This window comes from Pseudophryne corroboree, chromosome 1 (assembly GCF_028390025.1).
Source record: "Pseudophryne corroboree isolate aPseCor3 chromosome 1, aPseCor3.hap2, whole genome shotgun sequence".
Lineage (NCBI taxonomy): Eukaryota > Metazoa > Chordata > Amphibia > Anura > Myobatrachidae > Pseudophryne > Pseudophryne corroboree.
In genome coordinates, this window is record NC_086444.1 from 605,531,895 (window position 1) to 605,546,712 (window position 14,818).

Here is a 14,818-nt window from a genome sequence, read left to right on the forward strand (position 1 = left end):
CCACAGCAATGTTGCACAAATCATTGCTGTTTGGTTGCAACACTCAATTTGTAGATGAAGCCCCTCTATGCAGCTTATTCCCAATTGCTACTTGTTATGGAAGACAATATTAAAGGAGTAGTAGTGCACTGCTATGAGTGCCCAGTGATACATTGGGTGGGTTTAGTACCAGCAGACAGTCAAACAGTGTTTAGAATGTTATTGTGAGATAGTAGACATTAAAAAAAAAATGTAAAGTTTCTGCTACTAACAAAAATTTTAGAGAATTGTCTGTAAAGTATTAATTCTAAGTTTAAAGTTAAACATCATTTTTGTGAAATTAGACATTAGCCAGATCAGGTAGACCACAGGTTCTCAAACTCAGTCCTCAGGACCCCACACAGTGCATGTTTTGTAAGTAACCCAGCAAGTGCACAGGTGTATTCATTACTCACTGACACATTTTAAAAGATCCACAAATGAAGCTAATTATTTATTTTACTTCGATTCTGTTAGGAGACCTGCAGAACATGCACTGTGTGGGGTCTTGAGTACTGAGTTTGAGAACCTGTGAGGTAGAGCATTGCAAGTATAACAAGCAGGCTTCCTTACTATGGAGATTAATAATGGGCTTTAGAAGAAAACGAATGCACCATTTGACAAGCAAATTTATTTGATCCTTTTAGGGGAATTCTTCTACTGTTAAAACAATTGGAGAATTGGCAAATAGTCAAATAAGTTCAGGGACAAAATATCCCAAAATACAGTGTTTGTATGGTACTGTGGTAATTTACATATTATAACCGATATAAACCAATATTATAATATACAGAAAATAGATTCCTTGCAATACTCGGTCACATCCTTCGGATTACTGCTTAAAGTAAGTCTATACAAAAAGGTGTCAACGCTAGCTGGGCATCATGGGAGATTACGTTCAACTATAGCAGGAAGCTCATTGGATTGCAATGTTAGACTTATGGGTTTATTTTGTAATACATTTTCCCAGATTTCCTGCTACAGTATAAACTGCTTCTCCACAAGGGTTCAGTATAATTTCCCGATGGACGGGATGCCGACGGTCAGAATACCGACAGCGGCACCCCGTCCATCAGAATCCCGACAGTCCTTCCAAAAGTACCCTAACCCTCCCCTGCCCCCTACCCTAACCCTCCCCGGTACCTAATCCTAACCTTCCCATCCCTGCACCAAAACCCTAACCCCCCTACTAGTGCCTAAACCTAACCTCTCCCCACCCCCACAGCAGGACACAATCGCTGGAACATTGCTTGGGATTCTGGCTGTCGGTATTTTGGTGCCGGTATCCCAACCCCCATCGGTATATCGACACCGGGCTGATGCCGTTGGTCGGGATTCCGGTGTCGGAGATCAAGTAATCACATTACGACCGATGAACTAATTTTAAAACATGACACAAAGATTGGGTAAATTATACTGTAAACAAAACCACATTAAAAATATATTTCCAGCTCAGGAATATGAATGAATAAATTACGAATTTCAGTTTAAATATAACATGATTTGCTTGATGCCTGTCAATGTGGTGTTGCCAGTTTGCAAAATAATTGAATTTATTTTTGGGGATTGCATTACTTTATCTCCATGTGCTGTAGGGTGGTGTCACACAGGCGCTTTGAGCACTAGATGTTTTCCATCATTTTTAGTGCACAAGTCTCCCTGCGATGACATATTGAAGTATGCAAAGAGCAGTCATCAGTGGTCACACCAGAGCATTTACGCTAAGAAAGCCTTGTGTGCAGCATTTCGTGTACATTAGCTCTTCCATGTGACATGATGAGCACTCCCCGTTCCCATCCCCTTCAGTGTGTAATCGCAGTGTCCTCTAAGCACTATGAACACTAGCACACTTGTGGCACCTTAGTCCTTCAGTGATGAACTGCCTGCAACTCTTCACTGAAAAAACTGAACAATTACAATGCAAACCCCTAAGAGCTTTTGTCTAGACGTGTATGTGTGTGTACACAATCTGTTTATCATCTGTTCTCCTCAGTCTTTGCCTGAGTGTGATTACATGGGGGCTGCAGGATCACCATCAGCTGACTTTTTCTCACCAGAGCAGCCCTCAGCTGATCCTTCATACCCTCTATTTTCACCTCCAGCTCTTTGAGCTCTTGCTCTTTTGAGCTACAGAGTTGTCCATTTTCACATAAAACATCCTTGGTGTTCACAGTCTCTAGATTAAAGTGCACTCTTTTCTCCTGGCGGATGGGAGTACGACGTAGGTTGTTCCACACAGACTGGGACTCTGCAAGAGTATCTCTCTGGAGGTTGCACCTGTAGGAAAAGAGTGTGCTTGTGAAATAAATGTGTATCTTTAAGACAAAACATCCTAACAGAATGAAAGCTATGTGAGGACAAACTTATCTCTTCAGACATATGATCAGATTCAAGAACCACTCACCTAACCTCCCGAAGCTATTCTACCCAATTACCACCCAATAAAATTTACATGTGTTCTCTTTCCATACTCAAATAACATTCTGGCCACAGGCCAACAATGCTGCAATCATTGCTGTGTGACTGGATCACAGCCCAATAAGCACTTTTTACCTTTGCAATCAGGATGAATAAATGGCCCTCATTCCGAGTTGTTCGCTCGTTATTTTTCTACGCATCGCAGCGATTTTCCGCTAATTGCGCATGCGCAATGTTCGCATTGTGACTGCGCCAAGTAAATTTGCTAAGAAGTTTGGTATTTTACTCACGGCATTACGAGGTTTTTTCTTCGTTCTGGTGATCGGAGTGTGATTGACAGGAAGTGGGTGTTTCTGGGCGGAAACTGACCGTTTTATGGGTGTGTGTGAAAAAACGCTACCGTTTCTGGGAAAAACGCGGGAGTGGCTGGAGAAACGGGGGAGTGTCTGGGCGAACGCTGGGTGTGTTTGTGACGTCAAACCAGGAGCGAAACTGACTGAACTGATCGCAGTGGCAGAGTAAGTCCCGAGCTACTCAGAAACTGCTAAGAAATGTATTTTCGCTAATCTGCGAATCTTTCGTTTGCTATTCTGCTAAGCTAAGATTCACTCCCAGAGGGCGGCGGTTTAGCGTGTGCAATGCTGCTAAAAGCAGCTTGCGAGCGAACAACTCGGAATGAGGGCCAATATGCAATATGTAGTACTTAATTTCATGCTTCAAATCCCTATTTGACAGTGGAATGTAAGCTTGTGAGCAGGGCCCTCTTACCTCTCAGTCTGTTATTACCCAGTCTCATTTTTTCTTTTTCATCCACTAGGGGTCACTGGAGTACTCTAGGGATATGGACGGTTCCACAGGAACTAGGCACTGAATAGTTAAACTTTGACTATACCTACCCTCCATATCCCAGAGTACCTCAGTGTTTTTTCGGTGCTCACCGAGACTAGGCTTGTGGAACTTGATCCACAATTACTGAATTTTTTGATTATTTTTTTTTTGGAATCCCTTTCCCCCTTCCAAGAAGGCGAGGGTCTGGGATAGTGAAAGCTGCTGAAGCAGCTGTGGGTGTCGGACCTCTCTAGAAGAGCTCCCTCACTACCACGTGCAGGACTCCTGCAGTAAAAGGCTGACAGTGTTTACAGAGAAGCCCCGTAATTGCCCTCACCACAGGGTCCAGGTATGTTGAACGGGGCGGTCAGCTCACGCTGCCGCCCCGCTGTGTGGGATACTGTGCGTGTGTGGCCGCCGGCCGCTGTCTTCAGCCTCCCGCCGCCGCTTCCAGCGCCGCTGTTTATGCTGTGTCCCCCGCCGCTCTGAGCCACGCCGGCCACGTTGATTTATGCATAGGCCGCTCCACGGCTCTATGCAGCGCGCTCCCCGGCCCTCGATGCAGCTTCCGGCTCTCTCTCCACCATAGCCGGCTCCGTGTATAGAGACGGTACACGGAGCACGGGGGGTGTAGGGGGGGGGGCACACAAATGAGAGGTTTTAAAAGGCAGGCTCCATAGCCTAGTGAGTAACTTTGCTGCCACAGTGATGTTCCCTGCACACAGAAATGTCAGGGTCACTGGATAAAATCTCATGTTCCACTCTTGTTGATAAAAGAAGTATGTTTCTAGAATACAGCAGCGCTGCATATGTGTTACAATAGGCTATTAAGTCTTTGTTAAACAGGATACATGTTATATGTGCAGTTTTGAATCCAACATAGTATGTTTATTAAATCTGCTTACATAATTATAAGTCTGCACTTTTAACCATGCTTCCTGTTGTTTTTCCTGTTGTATTTCCAGAATTTCCTGTATTACATCTCTCCTCCATTGAAGGCGCAGGGGTGTTAAGGGGAATTTGGGATCAGGTATTACTGGCGTGCACTGCACTTGGCCAGATATATATTTATAGAGACACCTTAGTGCTATTTACTGAGTCGCGCAAGTTGTATTTTGTATTGTCTGTCTGCATAATGAGTAAGACACCAGCAAAGACTAAAAAGCAGTTTTCCTACCATGTCTGTAACAGTGTATTACATGGATCTACACTCACTTACTATTATTCTTATCATAACTGTTTATAATGATATTATCCCAAAGACTGCAAATTTGAATCATGGCTGTGGTCAGCCAAATACTGGCTTTGTTCACTGTTGTAAAGTAAGATGTGTTATACAATTGGTCAGCACATGGTGATTATAAAACAGTATCTGTGGAGCACTGCAAGCATTGTGAGTTCAGGCTCACCTGCAGCAGCTTTGCTTAATTCACTTAGCCACACCACAATTGGATACGCCTGATCTCATCTGATCTTAGAAGCTAAGCAGTGTTGGGCCTGGTTAGCCACCTGGGAATACAAGGTGCTGTAGTTATTTTTAAATCTACAGCCACACCACACTGGATTCGGGACCCATTAACTAAGCTGCGGTTAAGCAGCAGATTTCTCAGGTTTTTAAGCCTGTGAGTGGTCACATTTAGTTTCAGACTTATAAGAATTATTATACCTCTAAATCAGGATATATGTATATGGGTATATAATATATATGTGTGTATGTATGCATATATGAAATATATATATATATTTTTAAGGTCTGAGTATGTGTGAATATACATTGTTGTATATGTGTGTGTGTGTATGTATGTATATATATATATATATATATAATATGCCGACATTAAAAATCTATTTTGCAATAAGCAAGACTACAGTGGCGCAGTTGGTCGGCACAAAGTGCTTATTAAACAGTATCTGTTGAGCACTGCAAACATTGTGAGTTCAGGCCTCACCTTCCCAGATCCCCAGTGGCCTAATGAATAGGACACTGCCCTCCTAAACCAGGGATTGTGGGTTCACGTACCATCTGGATTGCAAGTCACTACAACAACCATTTCATCACCAGAGTTGATGTTTAAACAGCAGCTTTTGACTATTATTTTTACAGGTGGCTCTGTAGCCAAGTGGTTAGGCTTCCCGCCCACAGTGAACATTGTGATTGCATGGGCACTGGTTCAGATCCTGGTTTAACAGGTGTAATATATAGATATAATAATAAAAAAATAAAAAAATAAAACATGGTAGGACACCATTTTTAACGTTACTTCCTGGGTCTTTTCTGGAGGTTGCTGCCCTACAACACTCAGCTTCTGGGGGAGCGGGGGGGTTATTAGGAATTTAATTTATTAATTGTTTTTGACAGCATGTCTCTACAGGAAGATTCACTATTGCTGGAAACCACATGCACTATAATGCAGGTTTATACACAGATTACTTCCGTGGTGTACTTACTGGTCGGGGTACATGATCACTAAGTCTAATGCATATTCAAACAAGCAGCTTCGCTGCAGAGTTGGTCACACAGTGTGTCGGACAAATTCGACTGCGCAGACAGACCCTTACCGGTCCTCTTTGGGGGGAATGCGGGCGCATGTACTGTAATTTTTACTGTTTCAGCTAGATTGTTGCGGTCGATTCGCCGCCAGCCCTCATAGCACCAGGCCAGTACATCAGGTTCTCAGCGAAGGCTGAACAATTTCCAATGAGAGACAATTGCAATTATTGGGCGTTTAACTACCTATCGGAGTGTACCCTACACAGCAGTAGGGCTGTTGCTTCGCCCTGCTTTGGTAAGGGTTTGAGGTAACAAGGCTGTAGTGGCAGGGCGCTCCAGTTCAGGTTTGCCCTAAATAAAGACCACCTTACACTTCTTGCTGCCTACAGCTTCTGTGAAGTTGGCAGTTGGTTCTTGCGTCTCAGCTTCGCTAGTGGTGCACAACGTCCACTTTGGCTTCGTTCCAAACGAGAATAGATCGCAGACCGAGTGGGGGGGAAAATCTGATTTCCTACTATTGTCTACGCGAATTCCTGAATGATTCCGTCTCAACGATTTCAATTCCTAGGTATGATTCTCGATACGGTAAATCAAAGAATTTACCTACCCAAACAGAAGTACAGGTCATTCGTCATCTGGTACAATTAGTGCTCAAGCCTCGCACACTCTCGGTTCATTTGTACATTCGCCTATTAGACACAATGGTGGCGGCTTTTGAAGCACTTCAGTTCGGAAGACTTCACTCACGTCCTTTTTAACTGGATGTGCTCGCAATGGTTGGCTGTGGCCTAACGAGTACAGTGTCTGCCTGCAATGCATGCCAAAAACAATGGTCGGGCTCGCTTCTGCAGATTCACCACAGGGTGAGGTGGTCTCCAAGGGCCAGGGTGTCTCTACTCTGGTGGCTCAAAGTACAGAATCTAACCGCAGGGAAACGGTTCGGCACCTGGAATTGGATAATTCTCACGGCGGACGCGAGTCTCAGAGGTTGGGGAGCTGTAGTTCAAAATTTTCAGCTCCAGGGTCTCTGGGCGGATCACGAAAGATTGCTGTCTATAAATGTCCTGGAACTCTGGGCAATTTACAATGCGCTACGACAAGCAGTGCACATGCTGCAGGCTCAGGCTGTTCAGGTGCAGTCAGACAATGCGACGGTGGTCGCATACATCAACAAACAAGGAGGAACGAAAAGCCGCATGGCAATGCGGGAAGTAGCTCGAGTCCTCAATTGGGCCGAGGTGATTTTGTCGGCAGTATTCATTCTGGGAGTGGACAACTGGGAGGCGGATTATCTCAGCTGCCGGGATTTTTATCTAGGATGTGCATTAAATCCAGAAGTGTTTCACATGCTGGTCCAGAAGTAGGGTTACCCGCAAGTGGACCTGATGGCATCTCACCACAATTATCAAACGCCCTAGTACGTGTCCAGAACGAGAGATCCAAAGGCAGTGGCGGTGGATGCTCTCACAATCAAGTGGCCATACAGTCTCGTGTATCGATTTCCACCGTTTTCCGCTGCTCCCTTTGTTGCTAAAACGGATCAAAAGAGAGTCCGTCACAGTCATACTAGTGGCGCCTCATTGGCCTCGGAGAGCTTGGTTTTTGGATCTCCGTGGTCTACTCGCGGATGTTCCTTGGCCGCTCCCACTGCGTCCGGACCTGTTACAACAGGGTCCGTTCTTTTTCTCCGATTTAGCGCGGCTGCGTTTGACGGAGTGGCTGTTGAGACAGCCCTCTTAAAAAGAGAGGGCATTCCAGAATAGGTTATACCAACCATGTTACGGCAGCTCATTATTACAGAATTTGGCATGCCTATATAGGTTGGTGTGAAGTTCGGAAGTTTCCGACATCATCTTTCAAGTTATCCCGTCTTTTGTTATCTCTACAGATGGGGTTAGATGGAGGTCGGCGTTTATCCACACTAAAGGTGCAGATATCTGCGTTGTCAATTTATTTTCAAAAAAGATTGGCTCTATTGCCGTCGGTACACACCTTTATGCAGGGTGTCCTCAAAGTACAGCCTCCATTTCACTCCACTTACTGCGCCATGGGACTTGAATCTGGGTTTAGATTTCTTATAGTCTTTTTGTTTCGAACCCTTACAACAAGTGGATATTAAGTTTCTCACTTGGGAAACAATTTCTCTCCTAGCCTTAGCTTCGGCAGGGCGGGTTTCAGTTTTGGGTGCCTTGTCATGCAAGCCACCGTATTTAGTGTTTCATAATGACGGAACAGAATTTTAGACGAATCCCGCTTTCCTGCCAAAAGTAGAGTCCTCTTTTCACATCAATCATCCAATAGTAGTTCCTGTGTTAACAGGAGATTCTGGAATTTTGGTTGTGGTACGCGCATTACGAGTTTATGTATTCCAAACGTCTACAGTTCCTAAGACGGATACGTTGTTATTCTCTATGATGCGGCCAAGATGGGTTGGCCACCTTCTAAGCAGACCTTATCCAGATGGATAAAACTGACCATACGTCAGGCTTACCTTCATGTTAGATTACAGCCGCCTACAGCAGTAACAGCTCATTCCACACGTTCTCCGGGAATGTCATGGGCAGCTGGTCGTGGAGTTCTACGACACCGCTTTGCAGTGCGGCTACATGGTCTTCAGTGCTCATGTTTGTGCGCTTTTACAGGTTTGATATTTTTGCGGCATCAGCATCTAGCTTTGGCCGTCTAGTGTTACAGGTGCCAAACAGCTCTCCCGCCCAGGGGGGAAACTTTGGTACGTCCCTAGAGTACTCCAGTGACCCCTAGTGGATGAAAAAGAAAATAGGATTTTGGTACTTACCAGGTAAATCCTTTTCTTTGAATCCATAGGGGGCACTGGACACCCACCCAGAGCAGTTGTTTAACTGGTTGTGGTAAGTGCAGGGAATTTTATGGTAACACACTCTTACCGACTGTTTCAAATTAGAAATTCTATCGGGTTGGTGTCAACTGTTAGTTGTCCGTTTCATTTTGTGTCAACTTTATTGTTGTCCGTTTTTGGTTATATGTAATTCTCCATTGTCAACGTCTATAGCTCCAGTTCGGCTCAGTAAAAAACACTGAGGTACTCTGGGATATGGAGGGGAGGTATAGTCAAAGTTTAACTATTCAGTGCCTAGTTCCTGTGGAACCGTCCATATCCCTAGAGTACTCCAGTGCCCCCTATGGATTCAAAGAAAAGGATTTACCTGGTAAGTACCAAAATCCTATTATCACTATGGGGTGTATGCAATTAGCTCAGTTTTTCCACCTAGGTGACAAAACAGAGCTTTTTCGCTATTTTTAGTGCGAATGGAGATTCGCCCTATGCAATAGCAGGGACGGATTTTCATCTAGGCGAAAAATGTGGCAGGGGTGGAAAACACGTGGATCGGCGAATCCACTTGTTTTCCATTGAAAATGCGGGCCATTTTCGCAGATTTTGAGGCACTTTGCCTTCAAAACGTCCGAAAATGGACCTAATTGAATACTCATGTGGGGCGAATTCATTAACTCTGAAATGATCGGAACTAATTGCATACCCCCCTATGTTGCCAATTGTTGTAGTGGTTGATGGCCCATTAATGCCATCCAGCATATTACATTAACTGTGCTCATTAGGCCTGATTCAGGTTCTAAATAACTGGAAAAAGTATGCAATGTACTGATGGCCATTACTTTGTGCATGTGTCGGACCCATACTGCGCATGTCCTGTATGGGTCCTGCATCCTCGGAAGCAGTATGGCTGCAGACGTCAAGTGATTGGCAGTCTAAGCTGTCTGTGGCCTCCAAGCAGTAGCAATGCTCAATCCAACCACGTCTAAATCACCCATAATTAATACTTGGCCTGTGTTGTTGATCTGCATCAGTCACTTAATTATTTTTATATCCATACACTTTTACAGTGCATCTGGAAAGTATTCACAGCTCTTCACTTTTTCCAATTAATTTTTCCCTCAAACTTCTACACACAATACCCCATAATGACAACGTGAAAAAAGTGTTTTTGAGATTTTTGCAAATTTATTAAAAATGAAAAACTAAGTAATCACTATAAATAAGTATTCACAGCCTTTGCTCAATACTTTGTTGATGCACATTTGGCAGCAATTACAGCCTCAAGTCTTTTCAAATATGATGCCACAAGCTTGGCACAACTATCTTTGGGCAGTTTCGCCAATTCCTCTTTGCAGCACCTCGCAAGCTCCATCAGGTTGGATGGGAAGCGTCGAGATGTTCAATCGAATTCAAGTCTGGGCTCTGGCTGGGCCACTCAAGGACATTCGCAGAGTTGTCCTGAAGCCACTCCTTTGATATCTTGGCTGTGTGCTTAGGGTTGTTGTCCTGCTGAAAGATGAACCATCACCCCAGTCTGAGGTCAAGAGCGCTCTGGAGCAAGTTTTCATCCAGGATGTCTCTGTACATTGCAGCATTCATCTGTACCTCTATCCTAACTAGTCTCCCAGTTCCTGCTGCTGAAAAACATCCCCACAGCATGATGCTGCCAACACCATGCTTCACTGTAGGAATGGTATTGGCCTGGTGATGAGCGGTGCCTGGTTTCCTCCAAACACGACACCTGGCATTCACGCCAAAGAGTTCAATCTTTGTCTCATCAGACCAGAGAATTTTGATTCTCATGGTCCGAGTCCTTCAGGTGCATTTTGTCAAACTGCAGGCGGGCTACCATGTGGTTTTTACTAAGGAGTGGCTTCCGTCTGGCCACTCTACCATACAGGCCTGATTGGTGGACTGCTGCAGAGATGGTTGTCCTTCTGGAAGGTTCTCTTCTCTCCACAGAGGAATATTGTAGCTCTGACAGAGGGACCATCGGGTTCTTGGTCACCTCCCTGACAAGGGCCCTTCTCCCCGATCGCTCAGTTTAGACAGCTGGCCAGCTCTAGGAAGAGTCCTGGTGGTTCCAAACTTCTTCCATTTACGGATGATGGCGGTCACTGTGCTCATTGGGACCATGAAAGCAGCAGATATTTTTCTGCACCCTTCCCCAGATTTGTGCCTCGAGACAATCCTGTCTCGGAGGTCTACAGACAATTCCTTTGACTTCATGCTTGGTTTGTGCTCAGACATGCACTGTCAAGTGTGGGACCTTATATAGACAGGTGTGTGACTTTCCAAAACATGTCCAATTAACTGAATTTACCACAGTTAGACGCCAATTAAGATGTAGGAACATCTCAAGGATGATCTGTGGAAACATGATGCGCTTGAGCTCAATTTTGAACTTCATGGCAAAGACTGGGAATACTTATGTACATGTGATTTCTTATTTGTTTATTTTTAATAAATTTGCAAAAATCTCAAAAAACGTTTTTCATGTTGTCATTATGGGGTATCATGTGTAGAATTTTGAGGGGAAAAATGAATTTATTCCATTTTGAGATAAGGCTGTAACATAACAAAATGTGGAAAAAGTGAAGCGCTGTGAATACTTTCCGGATGCACTGTATACTTTCAGTGCTGGCAAAGATGTCAGTAGATTAAGGGATTCTAGTAATTTTAATTAATTCTTGAGAAAGAGAGAAGTGTTTATCCTTGACAAATGGTTTATCAAAGAAAATGGATGGGTGATAGGAAAGATATCAAGACAGTCCACTTTATATCAGTTACAGGATAAAATTTATGTCAAAAGACATTTTATGAGCTAAGAACATACTTACCGACAGTTTAAATTTCTTCTCTGGGAGAAGCCCGGAGAGGAGAAGCAGGTGGGGGAGTTATGGAGGTGGGACCGGACTAGTCATGTCATTAGGCCCCCTTCCTCATGGGGAAAAGCTGCAAATCACTCATTTGAATTGGGGGTGAGGCTAAAATATCACAACAGAGTCATTAACCCCTGCCCCCTCCAGACGGTTTGTGGATTCAAGAAAGTGGAAAGTGGAAGAGGTGCCCACTGTTCCGGAGGTGCGGGGGACTATAGCAGGTTCCAGAAGAGTAAGCAAGTATGGCTTAAAATAAAACCATGGTTGGCATACTCTGGGCACTTTGGCAGTCCAATGGTTTCTCTAGGGTCTGGTCACCTGTCCTACATATAACATGGATTATAAATCTCTGAAAAGCAATATCTGGTTAACAGAGACTCAAATGTCTAATTGCCTGAAAATTTCCTGTGTAATTCTGATTACCATCCAGCAGACTATAAGACAACAACCTATTACAGGAATCACCTAAACAGTGCTTTACTGCAAGTGGGTACATTAATTGGTCTACTTATATATTTAATCATGAAATTGATCTATTGTTTGCTTTTTTTATTTCCAGGACCCATCACTCTCTGATTTGATTCTGCAATTTCCCAGTGGCGTGACATTGGCATTCAATATTGCATGATGCTGCAGCTGGAATTATGTTTCTCATGTCTTTTTGTATTGGACAATGGAATCACCCATATATTAGACTATGGGCTAAATGTACTAAGCTGCAGTTTTGGTGACTCAAATGCAGAGTTGTACCTGGGATTTTGTATACGGGTCCAACCTGGTGCGACCTGGCTGAGCTCCTTTTCGGTGTGGCGGCTGGACCCGCCACTATGTCACTGGACTCATGAGCAGTGCCAGCACTATGAGATGTAAACAGGTTCTCCTAGGAGCAACCCTGCAAGCTAGGTGGGTTAGATTCAGTCACTGGACCTGGGTTAACCCTTTTCCACCAAGCCACTCCTGGGGTATCACAGCAATAACCCGAGTTTTAACGACAGAGGGAAAGGGGGAAAGGGAACCCCCATAAACCTGTCTAATTGATAACATTTATTAACCACTTAACTGAGGATTTATTTCACCAAAAACCGCTCCAAAATTTATGAGTGAATTAGGGGAAGAACATGAATTTAACCCTATCCCAAATGATTTTAGTTAAAACAAAGAAAAAAAAATATATTTTTATTTTTTTCTAATTTTCCCTCCAAACATTGAAACATTGATTGGCAACATCGCAGCTTTCATTTAGATAGCCGGGACAGCCTCCAGGTAAACAAGGGGGGGGGGGGTTCTGGGGGTGACTTGGGAGGGTTAATTTATTCTCCCCAGCGGCTGCCATTGTCTGCAGCCGCTGGAGGGGGGGGATCCAGCCATGCTGACCGATCAGCTGTGGTCGGCAACACGGCAATCAGTAGGGGAGAGTGCAGGGAGGCAGAGGGACATTCCAGTCCCTCTGACAGCAGCAGTGGGGGGGAAGTTTCTTTTCCCTGACGCTGCTAACACTCTCTACCTGACTGATCGCATCCTGTGTGACCAGGTCAGATAGAGCACTTGCAGGCGCATCTGATGCGACCATTCCAGGCAAGTGGTTAAGCAGCAGTTTTAGGGCCGTTGATCCCCAGAGGTTTCTAATTTACAATCCGCTATGGTGTGTTGGTGGTGTTTTCTACTGAAACCCAAGCAGATTTGAAGCTATTCTATTCATATTAATTTAATTGTGATATTCTAATTGTTCTAGAAATCACCATTCGACTTATAAAACAGACCACAGTGGATTAGAAGCTATTCTATTTACATTCATGTAATGGTACTTTTACAGAAAGAGCAGTCACCTGACAAAGGGCCTAGGGCCTAATTCAGACCTGATTGTAGCAGCAACTTTGTTAGCAGATGGGCAAAACCTTGGGGGTAATTCCAAGTTGATCGCAGCAGGAAAGTTTTTAGCAGTTGGGCAAAACCATGTGCACTGCAGGGGAGGCAGATAACATGTGCAGAAAGAGTCAGATGTGGGTGGGTTATTTTGTTTCTGTGCAGGGTAAATACTGGCTGCTTTATTTTTACACTGCAATTTAGATTGCAGATTGAACATACCACACCCAAATCTAACTCTCTCTGCACATGTTATATCTGCCTCCCCTGCAGTGCACATGGCTTTGCCCAACTGCTAACAAAATTCCTGCTGCGATCAACTCTGAATTACCCCCCATGTACACTGAAGGGGGGGGGGGGGGTTGTTTTGTTCATATGTTTGTAGATCCAGTCATAAGGACACAGAGACTTGTGAGTTCACTGCTGTGCTGTTTTATTCCATCACCAACTCCAGGCACACTGCACACTGGACCACCCACTTCCCAGCATCCCCCTGGTCCCAGATACCATCACTGAAGATTCAGGCTTACACAGGGCCGGTGCAAGGTTTCTCGACACCCTAGGCAAAAGCTCAGCCTACTGCCCCCCCCCCCCCCCTTATATTAGTCTGAAAGCCGACACCGGAATGCAGAAAGGGAACAACATCCCGGCGCCGGAATCCCGACCAATGGGATCCCGAATGAGTAGACACCGTGGTGCTGCAGAGGTTAGCCAGATTGGGGGGGGGCGGTGTTGGGGGGGTAGGTTTATGCAGCATCCCGGGGGGTTAGGGTTAGGCTGCGGGTAGGAGGGTTAGGGTTAGGCACCCCTCTCAAAGGGTAATGGTTAGGCTACAGGGTGGGAGGGTTAGCTTTAGCCAGCGAGTAGGGATGGTTAGGGGGTGGGGAGATGGTAGAACACCCTTTACTCACCCGTCTGTATTTTTAACTCTGGGATCCCGGCATCGGTATTTCAAATGCGGTGATACCATATGCCGGGATATCATACTGATCCCTACTGTCTGTTGTTTTATATAATAGATAGGTACTATATCTAATTATTAATAGTACTAAGGGCTGCAAAACCTGCAATTGTTAATATGGCTCCTCATAGGGCCTCAGAAACTAAAAGCAATGTGTGCGATGGGGTAATACACAACTTCGACATATAACATGCACATATACACAATCACACACACACACACACACACACACATATACACATACATATCACACACATACATACATATCACACACACACACACACACACACACACGTACATATATAAATACACACACATACAGCATACACATATACACTTACATATTGTGCAGCATGCACATATACATACTACTGCAGACTGTACACACTCTGACCACTTGTTTCTCTGCTCTAACCAGCTGTGTTAACATGGCAGAGCAGGGAGAAACCAGCAAGGTGCCAGTGACCTGATCTCCTGGAGTCGGGCTGCTGATTCACCAGTTTCAGGTTACCTCTGCTCTACGGCGTCTCTGTCCAGTGAAA

At 44.6% G+C, this 14,818-nt stretch overlaps 1 protein-coding gene across 1 annotated transcript in view; it reads right to left on the minus strand.

Annotated features, from left to right (window-relative positions):
• Positions 1 to 1,218: 1,218 nt before the first annotated feature.
• GRIN3B (glutamate ionotropic receptor NMDA type subunit 3B) overlaps positions 1,219 to 14,818 on the minus strand; it is a 152,606-nt gene continuing 139,006 nt past the window's right edge. Inside the window, exon 9 of the mRNA XM_063914369.1 lies at positions 1,219 to 2,295. Coding sequence (XP_063770439.1) covers positions 1,995 to 2,295 — 301 coding nt within the window. The 3' untranslated portion in view covers positions 1,219 to 1,994. The remainder of the gene's footprint in view (positions 2,296 to 14,818) is intronic.